This window comes from Molossus molossus, unplaced genomic scaffold (genome assembly GCF_014108415.1).
Source record: "Molossus molossus isolate mMolMol1 unplaced genomic scaffold, mMolMol1.p scaffold_m16_p_12, whole genome shotgun sequence".
NCBI lineage: Eukaryota > Metazoa > Chordata > Mammalia > Chiroptera > Molossidae > Molossus > Molossus molossus.
The window spans coordinates 90219303-90240226 of record NW_023425347.1 but is presented as its reverse complement, the minus strand read 5'-3'; the positions used below and the strand labels follow the sequence as shown (position 1 = coordinate 90240226).

At 47.9% G+C, this 20924-nt stretch overlaps 1 protein-coding gene across 1 annotated transcript; it reads left to right on the top strand.

The window, feature by feature from the left end:
* Positions 1-280: 280 nt before the first annotated feature.
* CELA3B (chymotrypsin like elastase 3B) lies at positions 281-7476 on the top strand. The gene is made up of 8 exons (XM_036256713.1): positions 281-338; positions 1061-1146; positions 3910-4007; positions 4129-4263; positions 5364-5500; positions 5881-6023; positions 6623-6775; positions 7459-7476. The coding sequence occupies exons 1-8, from the start codon at positions 299-301 to the stop codon at positions 7474-7476; spliced, it is 810 nt and encodes a 269-aa protein (XP_036112606.1). The 5' UTR covers positions 281-298.
* The last annotated feature ends 13448 nt before the right edge of the window (positions 7477-20924 follow it).

Sequence of the window (20924 nt, the reverse complement as noted above, 5' to 3'; positions counted from 1 at the left end):
TTGTTCTGAACTTTCCTTCCCCCTCCCCTGTTATCAGCAGGTCATTCAATGCCACCTGTATAGTAGCCGCATGAGGGAATTCTGTGGCTACACAGGTGACATTGTGTAGAACTCCGAGTCCTGCTGTTGGCTGCCATTCCCCCATTTGCAGTGGGTGGGGCCATGGCCTTGGACCATGGGAGACCTGGCTTTCCACCACCTGTTCCAGAAATGGGGCCCAGTCCAGTCCCCCACCTACTTTCTGCCCTATATTAGAGTCCTGGCTCTAGATCTCGTTCTTATCATCTGAAAACGCACGATGCTCCGGCTGCTGAGTTCCCTCCTGTTGGTGGCCCTTGGTAAGACCCCAGCCTGTGTCTCTGCTGTACTGGGTCAGGAGCCTTGAAGCCTGCCACCTGCCCTGGGTCTCATGAACCCAACACATACAGGAGGGGTTTTCAGCTTGTACCTAGGGCATGCTTGTGGAGGCTTTCAACGTAGTGCTAGAGTAGGATAATGGAGGGGAAGCCATGGATGGACAAGCTCCGGAGAAAGACCCAAAGAGCTGTGGTGGGAGTCCTCAGTGGGGGCAATAAACAGTCTAAGGGTGAAACGTTTGGGTTCTGGTGGTTAGACTGCTTAGGTTGGAATTTCTGCTCCTTTGCTTAACTTTCCAACTCTCCTCTCACCCTGCTCCATATTCTGTGATCTAATCTTTTCCTGGTCTCTCTGCCATATTACCTTCCAGCTCAGGCCACCTCCTATAAGCAGCCTTCCTTGACTGACAGTAATAGCGGTCACTTCTCAAAGGCTCTTAGGCTCCAGGCACTGTTCTAAGTGCACTAACCTTTCAATGTTGCCATGGGAAGAGGCCACATGTTCATCTCTATCCCTGGACTCCTGGGACACTGCTCTCGTCCAAATGCTCACAGTTTATATGTGGCTACTGTGGTCCAGAGAGGGGAAGGGGCTTGCATGGGGTCACGTAGCCAGTTTGTGGCACAACTGGGGCTGGGATCCAGAATTCTTCTTTGCTTTTGGGGACCCTCTAGCTGATTGACACCTCTACTCTCCCTTTCAGCCTCGGGCTGTGGCCGACCTTCTTACCATCCTTCCACCCGAGTGGTCAATGGTGAGGACGCGGTCCCCTATAGCTGGCCCTGGCAGGTAAGTGCAAAACCAGCAGCACTGTTTCCTGCTGTAGGCCCTGCACCCCACGCTCTCACTGCAAGGCATCCAGTCTTAACCCCACTGCTTTGCTTCTGGTATCCACTTCAGCTTCCAAAGGCCAGAAAACCCTTGGACAATCTAGTCCATGTGGGGGTTTTGTCCATTCAACCTGTAACCCTCACCAGGCTGTTTGCAAGTTGAAGGTGGAATCTGGAGAAGGCAGTGTTTAACCCAAGGGTTGGTGTGCTAATTAGAATTTCAGGCTCTACATATAGGAAGGGAGATTTCCAGGGACTCATTTCTATACTCCTTGAATTATATAAAAGTGTATAATGTCTAAGAGCAATAAGGGATTAAAGACTTTATAGGAGTCAGTGGAGGGAGGCTCAGAGGGCTAGACTCATTGGACTAACACAGTAGCTGCTGGCCACATGTGGCTATTTAAATTAAAAATAATTAAAATGAAATAATGTTAAAAATTCAGTGGCTCACCCAAGCCAGTGTGGCTCAGTTGGTTGGGCGTTGTCCTGTGCATTAGGAAGTTGTTGATGTGATTCTTGGTCAAGAGCACATGCCCGGGTTGTGGGCTCATTCCCCTGTAGGGGGTGTGCAGGAGGCAGCTGATCAATGTTGTGTTCTCACATCAATGTTTCTCTCTCTCTCCCTCTCCCTTCCTCTAAAGAATAAATTATTCTTTAAAAAAATAATTTAAAAAAGACAGTGGCTCATCCCTGGCCAGTTGCTCAGTGGTTAGAGCATCAGCCCACAGACCAGAGAGTCCTGGGTTTGATTCCAGTCAAGGGCTGCAGTCTGGTCCCTGGCCCTGGTCAGGGTTGTGTGGGAGGCAGCCAGTCAATGTGTCTCTCTTGTGTCGATGTTTCTCTGTCTCACTCCCTCTCCCCCTCCCACTCTATCTGAAGATAAAGGGGAAAAGTTTCCTCAGGTGAAGAATTCTTCTTTTTTTTTTATCCTCACCGGAGGACATTTTTCCATTTTTTGCACAGACAGAGTGGGAGGGAGAGAGAGGAAGAGAGAGAGAGAGAGAGAAACATCGATGTGAAAGGGACACATCGAGTGGCTGCCACCCGCACGACCAACCAGGCCGGGGACAAACTGCAACCGAGTCTCTCCGGACCGCAGGCCGACGCTCTAACCGCTGAGCCAAACCGGCCAGGGTGTCAGGTGAAGTTTTTTGTTTTTTTTTTTTTATCCTCACCCGAGGACATTTTTCCATTTTTTGTTCAGATAGAGCGGGAGGGAGAGAAAGGAAGAGAGAGAGAGAGAAACATCGATGTGAAGGGACACATCGAGTGGCTGCCACACGCACGGAACCGAACCCGGGTCTCTCTGTACCGCAGGCCGACGCTCCAACCGCTGAGCCAAACCGGCCAGGGCGAGGTGAAGTTTTTTTTTTTTTTTTTTTTTTAATCCTCACCCGAGGACATTTTTCCATTTTTTGTTCAGATAGAGCGGGAGGGAGAGAAAGGAAGAGAGAGAGAGAGAAACATCGATGTGAAGGGACACATCGAGTGGCTGCCACACGCACGGAACCGAACCCGGGTCTCTCTGTACCGCAGGCCGACGCTCCAACCGCTGAGCCAAACCGGCCAGGGCGAGGTGAAGATTTTTTATTTTATTTTTTTATCCTCACCCGAGGATATTTTTCCATTTTTTGTACAGATAGAGTGGGAGGGAGAGAGAGTGAGAAACATCGATGTGAAGGGACACATCGAGTGGCTGCCAACCACACGACCAACCAGGGCCGGGGACAAACTGCAACCGAAGTACGTGCTCTTAGCGGGAACCGAACCCGGGTCTCTCCGGACCACAGGCCGACACTCTAACTGCTGAGCCAAACTGGCCAGGGCGAGGTGAAGATTTTTTTTTAAAAAGGCACCCTGGTCGGTTTGGCTCAGCGGTTGGAGCATCGCCCTGCGGACCAGAGAGTCCTGGGTTTGGTTCCCTCTAGGGGCACATACCAAAAAAAAAGGCAGTGGCTCAATGCTCAATAGCTATATGTGGCTAGTGGCTACCATATTGGACAGCCAAAATATAGAACATTTCTGTCACCACAAAAAGTCCTGTTGGATGGCGCTGGATTATAGCAGAGGTCAGCAAACTTACTCTGTAAAGGACCAGAGAGTGAATATGTTAGCCTTAGTTGGCCATATGGTTTTTATTGCAATGACTTAACTCTGCCATTGTAATTTTAAAGCACAGATGATACATAAATGAATAAGTATGACTATTTCCCAATAATCTTATATACAAAAATAGACCATAAGCCCAACTGGGTCCATGGGCTATGGTTTGCCAACACCTGGTTTAGCGGGAGCCTTTGAAATTCAGAATGTAGGAAATGAGAAGAGAGACAAAGGTCCTGGGGTGGGTTGTGCCTCAGAGGGCCGAAGAAACCTTGAAAGAACTGAGGTTCAGAAGAACTGGGGGCCCTGATAGAACAGAGGGCCTTGGGGCTCTCAAGACAGAAGATTAGAGGACAGAGAATGTTGAGATCCCCAGGGAGGTCATAGGGCTGGGGGTTGGAGGGCTTTGGACAGTCAGAATGTGATTCCAGTGGAAAGGGACAGGGCCACTGCGAGCAGGTGTATGGACTGGGCGCTGCTTCTCTCCAGAGGGCACCGTTCTTTTCTGCGTGAATGATGCCCTCTGGAGTTGTACAGTGCACAGCTTATACAGCCATGGGTAGCAACCTCATTGTGGGGTCCAAACCACTTGGGTTTCTCCCTCTCTGGCCCCCAGATCTCCCTGCAGTATGAGAAGAATGGAGCCTTCCACCACACCTGTGGTGGCACCCTCATTGCCCCTGACTGGGTCATGACTGCAGGCCACTGCATCTCGTGAGTTCCCTCACTTGCCCTGTCCCTGCATGTGACCCAGGCAGTTCAGGGTGGGTGACTGTGGGAGGGAGGGAGCGAGGGGGGCCAGTCAGGCCTGGACTGATGTTAGCTCCACTGGCAGGAGCTCCATGACCTACCAGGTGGTGTTGGGAGAGTATGACCGGTCTGAGAATGAGGGCCCGGAACAAGTGATCCCCATCAACGCTGAGGACCTCTTCGTGCACCCACAATGGAACCCCAACTGCGTGGCCTGTGGGTAAGTGAACTCTCAGGCCTTGGACCTGGGGGCTCCTCTGCTCATCTCTCCATGACCCAAAGCCAATTCTGAGAAGACTCCTAAGTTCAGTGGGGCTGGGTCCAACAACCTGTGCCCAGGTCACACACACTGAGAGTGGGAGCCAGCAGAGCCTTTAAGGACCATCTGCACCAAACCTCTCTCCCTAAGGAGGTGACAGCAGGGCAAAGGAGGGCAGGGACGCCCCCAAGCCACATGGCTAGTTGGCTTCAGAGCCTAGGATTCCTCTGGAGCCCACTCTACCGAATCCAAAGGTTCTTCCATTCAACACATGTCGCCAGTGCACCCTGGGGTCCCAGCATCATGGGCAAAAGGCGAAGCACTGCACTGCGTCAGGCTCTAGTACTGAGCCGCTGTGTGGCCTGGGCGAGTCACTGCCCTTCTCTGGGCCTCAGTTTTACCACTTGTCAAGGGTGAACTTCTGGGCTTCCTGGGTGATGAAGGTCAAGGAGGCAATCACTGGGTGAGGACACAAAGCGGGGACTTTTAAGCCCCTCAACCATATGCAAAATTGCCTGTTTGGATGGCTCAGCATTGTCTGGTGGGATGTTCAAAAAAAGTGCAGAACCCCTAAAAGTGCAGGACAAGAAGGAGGGGCCATAACAATCAAGACCTTGACCCATCTTCACGGGGCTCCTGGAGTAAGTGGAGAGAAAAATCGGCCCAGGTAAAGTGAGTTGAGTGACAAGCAGGTGGATGAAGACCAAGAGCAGGGGCTCTCAAAGTGTGGTCCCCAGGCCAGCAGCAGCAGCAGCCCCTGGACACTTGCTAGAAATGTGGATTTTTGAGCCCCACCCAGACCCCCTGCATCAGAAACTCTGGAGTGGGCCCAGCAACCTGTGTTTAACAAGCCTTCCTGGTGATTCTGATGCAGCTGAAGTGTGAGAACCACTGGGGTAAAAACTGAGGACAATTGTGAAGGTCACGGGTGAGAAGGGAGCTGAAGGGGTCCAGAGGGAAAAAGAGGTGCATATCCAGGAGGTGAAATGTCTGGGGAAGGGCTGGGAGGTGGGGCTTGGTCTGGCCAGAGGACCAGGCTCCTGGGACTCTTCTCTCCTCAGGAACGACATCGCCCTCATCAAGCTGTCTCGCCCCGCCCAGTTGGGAGACTCAGTCCAGCTCGCCTGCCTCCCTCCAGCCAACGACATCCTGCCCAACAAGGCGCCCTGCTACATCAGTGGCTGGGGTCGTCTCCAGAGTATGTGCTGACCCTCCATCCGGCCACAGGGCCAGTGGGCAGAGAGACAGGGCCTGGGAGCCGAGGTTGAGGGCAGTATCAGGACCTATCCTTGCTCCTTTTCCCCATCCCTCCCCCAGCAACAGCCTTCTCCTTCTCCTCCCAAACAATGAATCTGTTCAACTGAACATGTTTAGCGAGTGTCAGGTGCTGGGGATGCAGGTAGACAAAGCGGACAGGACTATATAACCTGGTGGGTAGAGAGTCCCTGTCCTTCCCTTCAGAAGAGCTGCCTGCCTCAAACCCTCCACCTGACACCCAGGCTCCCAGCCTTGACTCCCAGACCGCGGCCCAGGCCCTGCACCCCACGACCCCCCACTCAGTGCTCTCTACCCCCACAGCTGGTGGGCCACTGCCCGACAAGCTGCAGCAAGCCCTGCTGCCCGTCGTGGACTATGAGAACTGCTCCAAGTGGAACTGGTGGGGCAGCTCCGTGAAGGAGACCATGGTGTGCGCCGGAGGGGACATCCGCTCCGGATGCAACGTGAGTCAGCTCTCACCTGCCCGAGGTGGGGCTGGGCAGGAGGGCCCTGGAGTATCATTGCCCTCTACATGGAAGGTGCGGGAGGAATCTTGTCTGCTTGCCCATTCAGCCTCCAGGCCAGGCAGGACTGGGAGGAAGTCAGGTCATCTTTCCTGACATTCTCAGCCTGGGAGTCACGACCTTCGGATTCGAGTCCCAGCTCACACTGACTTGACCTGGTCCTCAGGCTTCCCCATCAGCACAGCAAGACCTCTAAAGTCACCTTCGACTCTGTTGTCCTGATGTTCTAATTAAACCAAACTATTACTGTATTATAAATGAGCATGAACAAGAACATGAAGAGTTAACTGTGGTAGTAATAATGGGAACTACCATTTATTAATGGTTTCCTCTCTACTAGGCATTGTGCTAAGATCATATATCTATCATCTCATTTAATTCTCATAATATCCCATAAGACCGATACTATTCCTCATCACAAATGAGCAAACGGAGGCTCAGACTGGTCAAATAGGGGTTTCTTGAAATCCCCAAGGTCAGAGCCAATTCCTTAAAGTTTAGACGTGGCTCAAACCCCCACTGCTCTCTGACTCTTCCAGGGTGACTCTGGAGGACCCCTCAACTGCCCCGCCGCAGATGGCTCCTGGCAGGTCCATGGTGTGACCAGCTTCGTTTCTGCCTTCGGCTGCAACACCCGCAGGAAGCCCACTGTGTTCACACGTGTCTCCGCCTTTAACGACTGGATCCAGGAGGTGAGCAGGCAGGGGGGCCAGGAAGGTGCCAGGCAGGGGAGGGTGAGGGTGAGAACAGCGGATCCAGAGGAGGATCTCAAAGGATCCTAGAAAATCAGTAGTGAAGGGGCCTTTGGTGACATTCCAGAGGGTTTGAGGACATTTTCTGCTACAGTGTGGCCCCAAGAACTTCTGGGTGGAGCTCTGAACAGCTGAACTTCCTTATTTCACCCAGTGTTTATGATGTGCCTCCTTCGGTGCAGGTCTTTTCTTGCCATGAAGGACGGAGTGATGTGTCCAAGGTTGCCTGGTGGGCACAGATAATTAAAGGAGCAATAATGATAAGTGGTGATAGGAGAAGTTCAGGCCCTAGTGAGAGTGCAAATATCTGTGGTTGAATGTTTAGGGGGGATTAACAGTGTTCATAATAGTAATAGCCACCAATTATAAACTACTTAAATACATATCAGGCACTGTATAAGCATCTTAGTTCATAGTTTAATTTTAAAAGCCCCATGCGGTAACTACTATGATTATCCCCATTTATACAGATGAGGAAACTGAGGCTCAGAGAGGTAAAGTTACTCTCCCAGGGTCACACAGCTAATGAATGGCATGGCTGGGAGTTGAACCTAGCTCCATGTGGCTTCAGATTCTGTGCTCCTCACTTGACTATTCTGTGTTTTCCCCCCTTATTTTTCCAGACCATGGCAAGCCACTAGAACCAATGCCTAGGTGGCAGTACTGATCCACACTCTGCAAAAAAATAATAAAGATCTCTCAGAAAACCCCAACTCAAGTCTCGCTTCCTTCTTTGACTCACCTCTTCCCCTCCAGCCCTTTCCTAAAAGCGTAGATCTGCTACATAGAGATCAGACCAGATCCAACCCTCTCATATGAAGATGAGAAGAAAAAAAAAATGAGACCTAGAGAGAAGGGAGTTGCTACAGGGTGACTAACCATCCCAGTTTGCCTGGGAGTGAGGGAGATCCCAGGACACAGGATTTTCGGTGCTGAAACTGGGAGAGTCCTGGGAAGTTATTATCCTGTATAGCCACACACAATCATTGGCTTTTCAACGCACACAGAAAAACATGGTAGAAGCTGCAAAAAATTTGACTTTGCCGGCTCCTTGGGAGGCTCATGGTAGAGTGAGAAAGGTCATGTTTTTTTCTGCTTCCACTGATGGGCTGGGGAAGGAGGACTACAGTCCTTCATTCATTCAACAAACATTCACTCCTTGTTCCAGAGAAGGGCTCGTGGAGGGACGATGACATGGTTCCTGCCCTGAAATAGCTAATTATTTAGATAGAAATAAGTACATCAGAATCATCCATTAAAACATTTACTAGCACCTTCTTTGTAGAAAGTTTAGGGCTGGGAGTGCAGAAGTGAGTAGGACAACCTGGGGTAGGGATAGGGGGAGCAGATGCACAAACAGATGTGCACACAATGCTGAAAACAAGGTTGGAGCCCTGTGAGCTGTTGTTGAGGTCTAAGACTGCTGCCATGCAGCCAAAGCAACATTCAAATCAACAAATTCCTTCACTTATGTTTTTCCTGAATACCGTGAAAGGAAATATGGTTCCAGTGAGGACATACATATATAATTTTTAATATTAATGTTGTCTCATTGCCCCTCTCTTTAAAAATGATACCTCTGATTTTGAAAGTTAAAAAGGTACAATATAGCAAATGTAGGACACACCCAAGTAGCTTCCCTCCAGAATGAACAAATTTCATGTTTTTGCTTCATATTTTCTAAAATAATAACTACAGTTAAGGTGGAGTCTCCTTTGTACTTTTCTCAGAGGTCACCATCATCATCACCATCAGCTTGCTTGCCTCCCTCTCTCCAATGACATCAGTCGTCAACCCTATCACTGCTTTTCCTTTAGAGCAAATAGTAGGAAAGCTGTTGCCTGACCCCTTGAAATTCCGTTTGGCCATGTGGCTTGCTCTGGCCAAGGGGAAGATTTGAGACTCAGGATGATTTGCTAAGCTCTCTTTCCTTTTGCTCTGGTATCTTGTGGCTACCAGTCAGCCTGGTCCCAGAGTGAGGAGACATGGAGCAGAGCCTCTGCTGACCCCTGCTGGACATGTAGCACAACCAAGAAATAAACTGTCATAAGCCACTGTGATTTGGGGTGTTTGTTACAGAAGCATGGCCCTAACCTACCCTAACTGATCAAATGAGTTTGGTATTTATTTTTCTACTCCATGTTCTTATATTTTGATTGCATATATAAATATCCATAAACAATATATTGCATTGTTTGAGTTTTTAAAAATACATGCATGAACACTGGCCGGTTTGGCTCAGCGGTTAGAGCGTCAATCTGCGGTTCAGTTCCCGCTGGGGGTGTGTACCACGGTTGCAATTTGTTCCTGGCCCTGGTTGGGTCATGAGGGAGGCAGCCACTCGATGTGTCCCTTTTACATTGATGTTTCTCTCTCTCTCTCTTCCTCTCTCTCTCTTCCTCTCTCTCCCTCCCACTCTATCTGAACAAAAAATGGAAAAATGTCCTCGGGTGAGGATAAAAAAATAAAATACATGCATGGAAACCAACTCATAGATACAGAGAACAAGACTGATAGTTGCCAGAGGAGATGGGTGTTGGAAGACTAGGTAAAAAAGGTAAAGGGATTGAGAAGTAAAAATTGGTAGCTAACATATAATCATAGAACTGTGGCTGGTTTTGCTCAGTGGTTAGAGCATTGGCCCTTGGACCAAAGGGTCATGGGTTCGATTCCCAGTCAAGGGCAAGTACCTGGGTTGCAGGTTTGATCCCTGGTCCCAACCTCGTTCAGGAGGCAACTAATTGATGTCTCTCTTTCACATCAATATTTCTGTCTCTCTCTCTCTCTCTCTGCCTCCCTCACTTCCACTATATCTAAAAATTAATGGGAAAATATCCTTGGGTGAGGGTTAACAACAACAACAACAAAAAGTAATAATCAGGGGAATGTAGAGCCCAGTACAGGGAATATAGTTAATAATATTGTAATGTCCGGCCAGTGTGGCTCAGTGGTTGAGCATCGACCCATGCACCAAGAGGTCGCCAGTTCGATTCCCGGTCAGGACACATGCCCAGGTTGTGGGCCAGATCCCCAGTGGGGGGCATGTAGGAGGCGGCCTGTCAATGTTCTCTCTCATCGATGTTTCTATCTCTCTCTCCTTCTCACTTCCATTTTCTCTAAAAATCAATAAAGAAAATAATAATAATAATAATAATAATATTGTAATAACTATGTATGGTACCAAGCGGGTACTAGAAATATCAGGGGAATCACTCTGTAAATTATATGATTGTCTAACCACCTGAAATGAATACAAAATAATGTTTAAATAATGTTTAATGTAAACAAATTTAAAAATTTTAAAAATACATGTATGGCTTCATGCCATAGGGATGGTTTTGCTTCTTCTACCTCACATTATGTTTCTGAGGTCTCTCCAGGCTGATTTCTAGCTCTTTGCTGCTGGTTTTGTAGAGTCTTCCATTGCACAACAACACTAATTATTTATCCTTCCCTCCCTACTGATGGACATTCACAGCAGGGCCAATAGTGCCTTAATGAATGTCCTTGGACATATCTCTAGGTGCACATGTGTGAGTTTCTCTAGAGTATATTCTGAGAAATAGAATTGCTGAGTGGGAGGGTGTGCTCATTTACAACTTGACCAATTGCCAAATTGCTCTCCAAAGTGATTGTAGCAACAATACTTCTCAAAATTCCCACTTGTTTTTCTTTTCCCATCTACTGTTTCCACATATTACAACTACCCCACATTTTTCTTCTACATCCACTCCTGGAATCTCAAGTCTGTCGTACAAAACTCTCCTCCAACCCTTACCCCCACTCCAGCTCCTACAAAAGCCCAAGAACTGGTTAGGCAAGGCCCAAGTGAGGGCAAGGAAGAAACTGCGCAAGCAGAGCAGAGACCTCTGTGTCACGGGAGTGTGGAGGAGGATGGGAGAAATTCTGGAGCTAGCATATGTTGAATCAAACAGACAGTGCTGGGTGATATACGTAACTGTCAGGTGTTCCCAAGGCACAGCAGGGTTGCAAAAGATGAGTATCTACTTCTTCCTAATGGGTCAGGGAAGGGACTTGGACAATTTTCCAAAATAGTTTTAGAATAAAGGGTAGTCACATGTGTAAAATTCCACTCTGTGGCTGGGCACTGGGTTCTCTGGGACCCTCCACCCAGCCTCAAGGGGAGGCTGAGGGCTGCTTTGACATCCTTCTCATGCATGGGCAACAGAGAATTAGAAAATCTTGCCCCAAAATGCCAACAATTTTATCAGTAATTCAATTTCCTCTTGTTTAATCTCCAAGTTTCAACCAATCAAATCCTTTAAAAATTATATAGTCAATGCTCTGGTCCAGATGGCAGACTAGATAAATGCATACTTATCCTCCCGCAATCTCATCAAAATTACATCTAAACTACAGAACAAGCGTCATTCAGAAGTGCCTGAAGCCTAGCTGAACAAAAGTCCTATAACTAAGGATAAAAGAAGCCATGCCCGGCCAGCGTGGCTCAGTGGTTGAATGTTAACCCCTGCACCAAGAGGTCGCCAGTTTGATTCCCAGTCAGGGCACATGCTCAGGTTGTGGGCCAAATCCCCAGTGGGGGACATGCAGGAGGTGGCCAATCGATGTTCTTTCTCATAGATGTTTCTATTTCTTTTTCCCTCTCCCTTCCTCTCTCTAAAATCAAACAAACAAACAAAAAAGAAGCCACGACAAGACTGCTACAAAGGGAGCTATCCAGTCTCCAACATGGTAATTGCTGATATAAGGATGATATATTTTCTTTTTTTATTTATTTTTATTTTTTATCCTCACCCGAGGACATTTTTCCATTTTTTTTTTTTTTTGTTCAGATAGAGCGGGAGGGAGAGAGAGAAACATCGACGTGAAGGGACACATCGAGTGGCTGCCACCCGCACGACCAACCAGGGCCAGGGACAAACTGCAACCGAGGTACATGCCCTTAGCGGGAACCAAACCCGGGTCTCTCCGGACCGCAGGCGGACGCTCTAACCGCTGAGCCAAACCGGCCAGGGCTTTAAAAATTTTTTTTTTATCCTCACCCGAGGACATTTTTCCACTTTTTGTTCAGATAGAGTGGGAGGGAAAGAGAGGAAGAGAGAGAGAAACATCGACATGAAAGGGACACATCGAGTGGCTGCCACCTGCTCGACCAAGCAGGGCTGGAGACAAACTGCAGTCAAGGTACACGCCCTTAGAGGGAACCGAACCCAGGTCTCTGGACAGCAGGCCAACACTCTAACCGCTGAGCCAAACCGGTCAGGGCTGATATAAGGATGATATTTGATTCCAATCCAGTGAAACAAACAGTGAAAATACTTGAACCATCTAGCACACGAACAGGACAAAAGTGCACAACAACCATGTCTTGATTTTTTTTTTTTTAATCCTCACCCGAGGACATTTTTCCATTCTTTATTCAGATAGAGTGGGAGGGAGAGAGAGAGAGAGAAACATTGATGTGAAGGGACACATCGAGTGGCTGCCACCCGCACGACCAACCAGGGCCGGGGACAAACTGCAACTGAGGTACGTGCCCTTAGTGGGAACCGAACCCGGGTCTCTCTGGACCGCAGGCGGACGCTCTAACCGCTGAGCCAAACCGGCCAGGGCACCATGTCTTGATTTATATGGAACGAGTTACCAATCAGACACTGAGCTTTTCCTTCACTATTCTAGAATACACCCTGTAACCTGCTACTGAGAAAGTCTATGATTACTATGAGACAGATGAAGCAGCTTTTACTGAATATAATGCCCTTGCGACACAGACACAGAGCAAGAAAATGTTTGAGGCCCATATTTATAAATAGAGCTTTGCTGAAATCCCCAGAACCAAGACTCTTTAAAAGGATTGTTTTATCTCTGCAATATAGATGCCAAACAAACTTGATAAATAAATATATATTTCCAGCCCTAGCCGGTGGCTCAGTTGGTTGGAGTGTCATCCCATACACCAAAAGGTTTGGGGTTTGATTCCTAGTCAGGGCACATACCTAGGCTGTGGGTTCAATCTCCAGTCTAGGTGCCCATGGAAGACAACTGATCTATGTTTCTCTCTCTCGTTGATGTTTCTCTCTCTCCCTCTTCCTCTCTCTCTAAAATAAAAAACAAAAAACAAAAACATATCCTCTGGTGAGGATTAAAAAATATAATAATAAATATATATATATTTCCAGAGTAGCTTAAAAAATCATATAGTCTTGAAACCTACATAATTTTAATTAATCAATATCACTCCAATAAAGTCAATAGAAAATTTTAAAAAATCATATAGCAATAATTTAATTTTTTGAGTAATTAGAATGTCAATACCAACAATTTTTTTGTTTTTATCTTCTAAAGTGTGAAAAACCATCCACTTGAAAAAGCACAATGTCAATACTTCAATTCCCTTTTCAAAATGAGAAAGGGTCAGTGTTGCAATGCTCTGTTTTTAATCATTATGTCAACAATTTAGTTCTCATTTTAAAATCATTCAAGTGTCAATAATCCATTTTTTAATCTTCAAAGAGTCAACAATTCCATTATCTTTTCCTTTTTCAGGACATTAATAATGGCTATATTTTAGAAATTTTCATTTTGGGAAAGATTTTTATAAATCACTCACATTTGCCCTGGTGGATTTGGCTCAGCTGTTAGAGCGTTGGCCCTTGAACCGAAGGGTCTCTGGTTCGATTCCCAGTGAAGAGCATGTACTTGGGTTGCAGGTTCGATCTCTAGCTCTGGATGGGGTCATGCAGGAGGCAAGCAATTGATGTCTCTCACATCAATCTCTCTCTCCCTCTCTTTCCTTCGCTTCCACTCCCTAAAACTCAATGGAAGCCCTGGCCGGTTTGGCTCAGCGGTTGGACCGTCTGCCTGCGGACCAGAGAGTCCTGGGTTTGATTCCCGCTAGGGGCACGTACAAAAAAAAGTAACGATAAAAAAAAAAAAAAAAAAAAAACTCAATGGAAAAATATCCTCAGATGAGGATTAACAAATAAATAAATCACCCACATTCCTACCTCTCCTTCACAGCCACTACTATCATTTTGATATGTTTCCTTCCGCTTTTTTCTTTGTATTTAGAAAATCTATCAACAGTTAGATCCAATGGACATGGACTGAGCACCTAGTGGTATCCATGCCAGGCATGGACAGAGGAAAAATGACCCAAAGTTGGGCCAAGCCCTCACTGAGCCCACAGTCTGGCTGGAAAGCTGACAGGTACACCCAAGCAGGGAGGAAGGCTTGGCTCGGTGTTCTAATGCAGGCCCAGAGTGATGTGGGCTCCAGTAGCTGGCGTCACACTGGGATGGGAAGATCGGAGCTCTGGGTGGCCCTCACATCCAGGTGACTGAGGTATCAAGGAATCCCTGTCACATGTGAATCTGTCAAACCTTCTTTTGTCACTTAATACCAAAGACATAGTGCTGAGAAACTGTGCTGTATGGAATCATGTCAGTGAGATAGAAACATTCCCCTCTTGTCTAGTGGGTCGGAGCCAGATTTGGCATAGAGAAGCAGCTTGGATTACCAACTCAGCTGCAGAGCCTCAGATAAGGGGTTTTTGGACACGACATTCTATATTTATCTTAACTTTGTGGTATCCAAGAAAACAGGACTATGAGTCCACTTCTCCACCCAAGCCAGATGTAAACGCCTCCTCACACAGCCAGATTTGCTTTGAGCCTATCAACACTGCTTCATTTCAACGTCATCTAAATTCCAGTCTTCCTCCAAATCCTATTATAACCCTGTTTCTTCCTTTATTTAGTGAGACACTCCATGGCTCCTCTGGGTGCTTGCTGAATAAAGTTAATAAACCCAACTTTGTTAAACTCCACCTGTGTCCCTGGTGGTCTTTATCAGACTGACTTTATCATAAAATTCAAGCCTCCTCTGTTCATTCATTCACTCATTTACTCATTCAATACACGTCTGCTCAGGCTATGCTCAGTTTTAGGTGCTGGAGACATGGTGACAGGATGACAACTGGAAGTCTTTAATCTAGCCCAACCCTCTCATTTGGGAGGAAGTGGAAACTGCACTGTAGGAGTGAGTGGGAAGAGAGCCCACAGTAGCCAGGGGAAGTAGGGGTGGGACCACAGCAAGGAGCACTGGTCCTCCGACCACCAGCTGGAGTACCTGGCCATCTAGGAGTTTACCGACTAGCAGTGGCAGTGTAGACAAAAGGCACATCTTCCCGCCCTGGCCAGTTTGGCTCAGCGGTTGAGCGTCGGCCTGCGGACCAGAGAGTGTCCCGGGTTCGGTGCATGTACCACAAAAAAAAAAAAAAAAAAGGCACATCTTCCCTTCCTCAGGAACATAGGCTCTTGAGGTGATAACCCAGTAGGGGGCTTTGAGGTGACTCTCTTAATTCCTTTGTCTATCCTATTTGGATAGGCCAGTAAAAGGAGGGTGGGATGAGCCACCTGAGTGCCTCTTCCTAATAGCCAAGTCCCCTCTCTTTCAGAGTTAAGAGCAAGGTGGAAGGGCTGGCTTGCTTAGCATTTTTGCACTGCTTCTTACAAGCTGTGCTATTTACCTGTGTGCCCAGATACAAACACAAACAAAATCAGACTCAAACTAGCTCAGTATGACTTTACAATTTTAATTCTTTTTTTTTTAATGTTTTTTTTATTGAGGTAGAGAGAGATAGAAACATCGATGAGAGAGAACATTGATTGGCCGCCTCCTGCATGCCCCCCACGGGGATCGGGCCCACAACCTGGGCATGTGCCCTGACCGGGAATCAAACTGGTGACCTCTTGGTGCATGGGTGGACGCTCAACCACTGAGCCACACGGGCCGGGCTACAATTTTAATTCTTTTTTTTTTTCATTTTTTTGTTCAGGTAGAGTGGGAGGGAGAGAGAGGAACAGAGAGACAGAGAGAGAGAGAGAGAGAGAGAGAGAGAGAGAGAAACATCGACGTGAAAGGAACACATCGAGTGGCCGCCACCCGCACAACCGACCAGGGCGGGGACAAACTGCAACCGAGGTACGCGGCCTCAGCGGGAACCGAACCCGGGTCTCTCAGGACCGCAGGCCGACACTCTAACCGCTGAGCCAAACAGGCCAGGGCTACAATTTTAATTCTTTTTTTTTTTTTTTTTTTTTATCCTCACCCTAGGACATTTTTCCAATTTTTGTTCAGATAGAGTGGGAGGGAGAGAGAGAGAGAAACATCGATGTGAAGGGACACATCGAGTGGCTGCCACCCGCACGACCAGCCAGGGCCCGGGACAAACTGCAACCGAAGTACGTGCCCTTAGCGGGAAAACCCGTGAGTGGCTGCCACCCGCACGACCAACCAGGGCCGGGGACAAACTGCAACCGAAGTACGCGCCCTTAGCGGGAACCGAACCCGGGTCTCTCCGGACCGCAGGCCGACGCTCTAACCGCTGAGCCAAACCGGCCAGGGCTACAATTTTAATTCTTAACCACCAGCAATTGGAAAGTCTTGGGAGGAGGCACACAGGACTAAGATTGATCCTCCCAGATGCATGGGGTCCGCCCTGGACAAACTGTTAAACCTGCACGGCACATGCCCACTTCTGTCTGGGTAGACTGAGGCAGGGGTACTTAATAGCCTGTGCCCAGTTCCTCACGTGAAGCGACTCCACGGGGCGCCATACAGGACCACTGTCTCCAAACTGCAGCCACTCAGCCTTCTCTTTTGGTTTCTTTCCCCTGGGTGATGCAAAGACTCAAGGGTGTAACTTGTGGGTGGGGCGCTGACTCGGCTGCGGGCGGGCTTCTAGAGTGTCTCAATCCCCCCTTCATCCTCTTTCCCTTTTGCCGTTGGGCAAACGGGCTCAGAAAAACGACGATCTTCCGCAGAGCGGAAAAGCTGCCTAGGCTGTACCCAGTGCTCCGCACGGCAGGCAGGAGGGTGGACTGAGACAGACCAAAGCACGTCACAGGTTAAAACCATGAAGTTGCAGAGCACCCCCGAGGCCTAGAGAGACGCGGCCCCTCTAACCTAGTCTCCTTCCCACTTCCAATTTCCGGGCGGGCGCGGCTTCCGGTTCCGGCGATGGGGTACAAAGCTCTGCGCCCGGGCCGTGGTCTCCCTTTCTCGGAGTCGGTTGTGAGGCGCCGCTCTCGTGGTGAGCTGCCTCCGTCCCTTTCCCCGCCCTCTGAAGTGGCATATGCGCAGGTGAACGCCCCCTCCGCTCCCTCCCCCGCGCACGGCCGTTAGGAGCTGGCGACCCTGGCGTCGGCCGGTCTCAGGAGTCGGGAGGCCCTGCGTTGGGGTCGGCCGGCTGCTCCGCCCGGCATGACGTTGGGCCCCGCCTCAGCTGAAGAGCAGCAGGTCGCGGTCTGAGTCCCCAGAAGCGCGTTCCGCAGCCCAGCCTGGGCCCTCTGAGCCGCGCCCCTGTAGGTGGGAGGAGTCGGGCTCAGCTCCCCGCCCAGACGCCGGGGATTTTTTTTTTTTTTCGGCCGAGTGGTCCCACCATGCCCTAGCCTCGTGACCTTTAGCACGTGCCCTCACTCCGAGCCTCCGTGTGCGTGTCTGACTGGGAGTAACAGTAACTGCCCCCTGGGTTATCGGGAGGATTGATGGGGGAAGGCTGCCGTGGAGTGTTGGCCTGTGGAATTCAACGCACGGCGGCGGCCGCTGTGGATAGACGCCACTGGGGCAGTCGAGAGTCGAACCCGAGCGGCCAAGAGGAGCACGGAGAAGATAATATACGGTGCTCAGCACAGCGTCAGATAGGAAGTGCCCAGCAAAGCGGAGTTAGTGAGTGGGGAGGGTGAGCGCTGTGTCCGTCAGGTGGTCGCCGAAAACTGGTAGGATTTCCCCTGGCCGGTGTGGCGCAGTGGATTGAGCGTCGTCGGGTGCACCGAGGTCGCCGGCTCCATTCCCGCCAGGTCCATCCCCAGTAGGGGGCGTGCAGGAGGCAGCCATGGTTCTCATGCACGTTGCTCTCCCCACTCCCTCTAAAATAAAAGAACATTAAAAGATAAACTGATAGGATTTATAAGAGGGGTCCATCTTTCAGAGCCATCTTTGAGAACTGACCTACTAGAAACCAGGGTTGTAAAGTCCTCCGTGCTGGAAACTAGAATTACTAAAAGGGTATTTTCCTAAGTGGGTTAGGGGTTTTTCACTCAAGTTGTCTCCCGCTTGAGTCATGAAGGTGATACGTAGTTGTGGTTAAAAAAAAAAAAAAAAAAAAAAAAAGAGCAATACAGCCTGGTGGGTGTGGCTAGTTAGTTGGAGCTCCATCCTGTACACTGAAAGGTTGCAGGTTGAGCACCGGCCCTGGCAGTGCAGAAGGCAATCAGTCCAGGTTCTCCTGTCTCGCCCCCTCTCTGTAAAATCAATAAGCATATCCTAGGGTGAAGATTAAATAAGTAAGTAAAAACAAAAAGCAGATGAAAAAATTTTGTCATACATTTCTTTAGGTGGGTCATACTGTGCATATCAGTTTGCACCGTGGGGATGTGATGATCACTTGTGGACATTAGGTCAACACTCAGGCCTACTCCCCCCCCCCCTTGATTTTTTATTTTATTTATTTTTAATTAATTATTATTTTTTTTTACCTTTATTGATCTCAGAGAGAGGAAGTGAGAGGGAGAGAGAGAGAAACATAGATGAGAGAGAATATCGATTGGCTGCCTCCTCCATGACTGCCACTGGGGATTGGCTCACAACCTGGGCATGTGTCCTGACTGGGAATTGAACCGGGACCTCTTGGTGCGTGGGTCAATGCTCAACCACTGAGCCACACCAGCGGGACTCCCCTTGATTTTAGAGGGAGGAAGAGAGACATCAATTTGTTGCGCTTATTTATGCATTCATTTGTTGCTTGTATGTGCCCTGACTGGAGAGTGAACCCACAACCTTGACATATTGTTAAGATTAACCAAGTAAGCTACCTGGCCAGGGCCAAGCCTACATTCTTTTTTTTTATTATTATTTTTAGAGAGAGGAAGGGAAAGGGAGAGAGAAATGTCAATGAGAGAACATAATTAACTGCCTCCTGCATGGCCCCCTCCTCCCCACTGGGGATCAGGCCTACAACCTGGGCATGTGCCCTGACTGGGAATCAAACCAGCCGCCTCTTGGTGCATGCGCTGACGCTCAACCACAGAGCTAAACTGGCTGGGCCAAGCCTACATTCTTTACAAGGCTGCACAGTATCCCACTGAATGGCTGACAGTACTTTATTTAATCATTTTTCTTGTTGATGGTTACTTCATTTTCCAAACTTTGCCTTCCCACAATGTTTAATTCACCCGCTCCTTGACTAAATATTTCCAAAGCACCTCTGAGTTACAGCAATACTTTGCTTTTATCCTCATCACTAGGTTAGTAACAGCTTAATTTTGGGAATGAGCACACCTTTTATTTGATAATATGAGTAGAATTGGTGGTACTCCAAGAATATGCAAGCTATAGGGTGTGGAATTAATACAAGACTCCTAGAAAATGGGTTAGGGAAGCTTTGGAGAACAGATGACTAGGACTAGTTAATGTAGGGCAGAAGGTCAGTGTTGGTGATTGTTGGCCTCTGTCAGTTGTTACCCAGGAAACGGATTTGAGTCTTTGAAGTGAGAATGATTATTATTTTTCAAACACTAGAATTTTTTTCTTAATTTTTATTGAGGTTTTTAGAGAGAGAGGGTGAAATATCAACCTATTGTTCCACTATTTATGCATTCATTGATTCATTGGTTGCCTCTTGCACGTGCCTTGACCAGGAACTGAACCCACAACCTTAGCACATCAATATGACACTCCAAATGAACTACCCGGCCAGGGCTAGTGAGAGTGATTTTTGTTGTTAAACCTCACCCGCGGATATTTTTCCATTGATTTTTAGATAGAGTGGAAGGGGGAGAGAGAGAAACATCAATTGGTTGCCTCCTACTACCCTGACTGGAGCCAGGGATTGAACCTGCAACCCAGGTATATGCCCTTGACCAGGAATCAAACCCTTAATCCTTTGGTCCTTGGGCCAACATTCTAAATGCTAACACTTACAGGTGGACTAAGGAGGAATTAGTTCTTGGGGGAGGGGAATTAATGAAAAAAGCGATGATCTCTGGGAGCTGACTACTTTGGAAAGGTTATACTCTTTGATTGGACATACCCTTATATGAAAATTAATTTAGTCATTACTATCATTTGAGTTTCTCCCCCTTCTTTAAAAAAAAAATATATAAGGTGTGGTTTTCCTATAAAGAAGCTCTCTTTTGGACCGAGGCCCTAACATAAATGAAGTAAAGCTCTTCTTTTCTGGCATTTTACAGGTATTTGATTTGCCCACTTCCTTCCTGCTACAGTTGGTTTGCTAAACCTGGAGCTGTCAGGCATCCAAAGAGATTCTGAGAAGTTCAATTTCCCACACGCTGATTGGAGTAGCTTAGGAGCTTGATTTTAACATACAGGCTTTTTATTTTATTTTAATTTTTGAGCCTTAGTTCTGCCCTGATGGTAGGTCCTAAAGTAACACTTGTATTCTTTCATCATCATGAAAAAGATGGGGGAAGGTAGAAAAGGCAGTGGAGTAAATGTGTCTAAATGAACAGACCTTTTTCTCTATCTTAGCACTGCTTTGCAATTTGCTTTTGGGCATCACAGATGCTCTGTAAAAATGGTTGGAGGTAGTGAATACCCATGGTTTTAAAGATTTTATTTTTGCCCCCTACAAATCATGTGCATATATAGTTTTTTATTTTAGCATAGTGTAAGATGCTTTGTAATTCAGTGGGGGGCAAATAGATGAAAAATTCTTCAGTTAAAAAGGCCAGTGTTCTTCATTCTTTGTGCTTGAGAATCTTTTTAATTTTGGTAAACCATTGACACATTTCTCAATTTTGTCAGTTGATCCAGCAAGAGAAAGTAAAAATAGAATTTCTGGTAGCTTTATTAAGGAAACCTCACCTGGCCCTGGTGGGTTTGGCTCAGCGGTAGATTGTCGGCCCGAGGACCAGTGAGTCTGGGGTTCAATTCTGGCCAAGGGCACATACCTCAGTTGCAGTTTGTCATGGCCCAGGTCGGGGTCGTGCGGGAGGCAACCAGTCAATGTGTCCCTTTCATGTCGATGTTTCTCTCTCTTTCCCTTATCTCTCCCTCTGTCTGAAGATTAGTAGAAAAAACATCC

Coding starts and splice junctions, on each gene's coding strand:
- CELA3B (XM_036256713.1), top strand. CDS start 299: ATGCTCCGGCTGCTGAGTTCCCTCCTGTTGGTGGCCCTTG. Junction 339..1,060: donor CCTCCTGTTGGTGGCCCTTG/GTAAGACCCCAG, acceptor TCTCCCTTTCAG/CCTCGGGCTGTGGCCGACCT. Junction 4,008..4,128: donor ACTGCAGGCCACTGCATCTC/GTGAGTTCCCTC, acceptor CTCCACTGGCAG/GAGCTCCATGACCTACCAGG.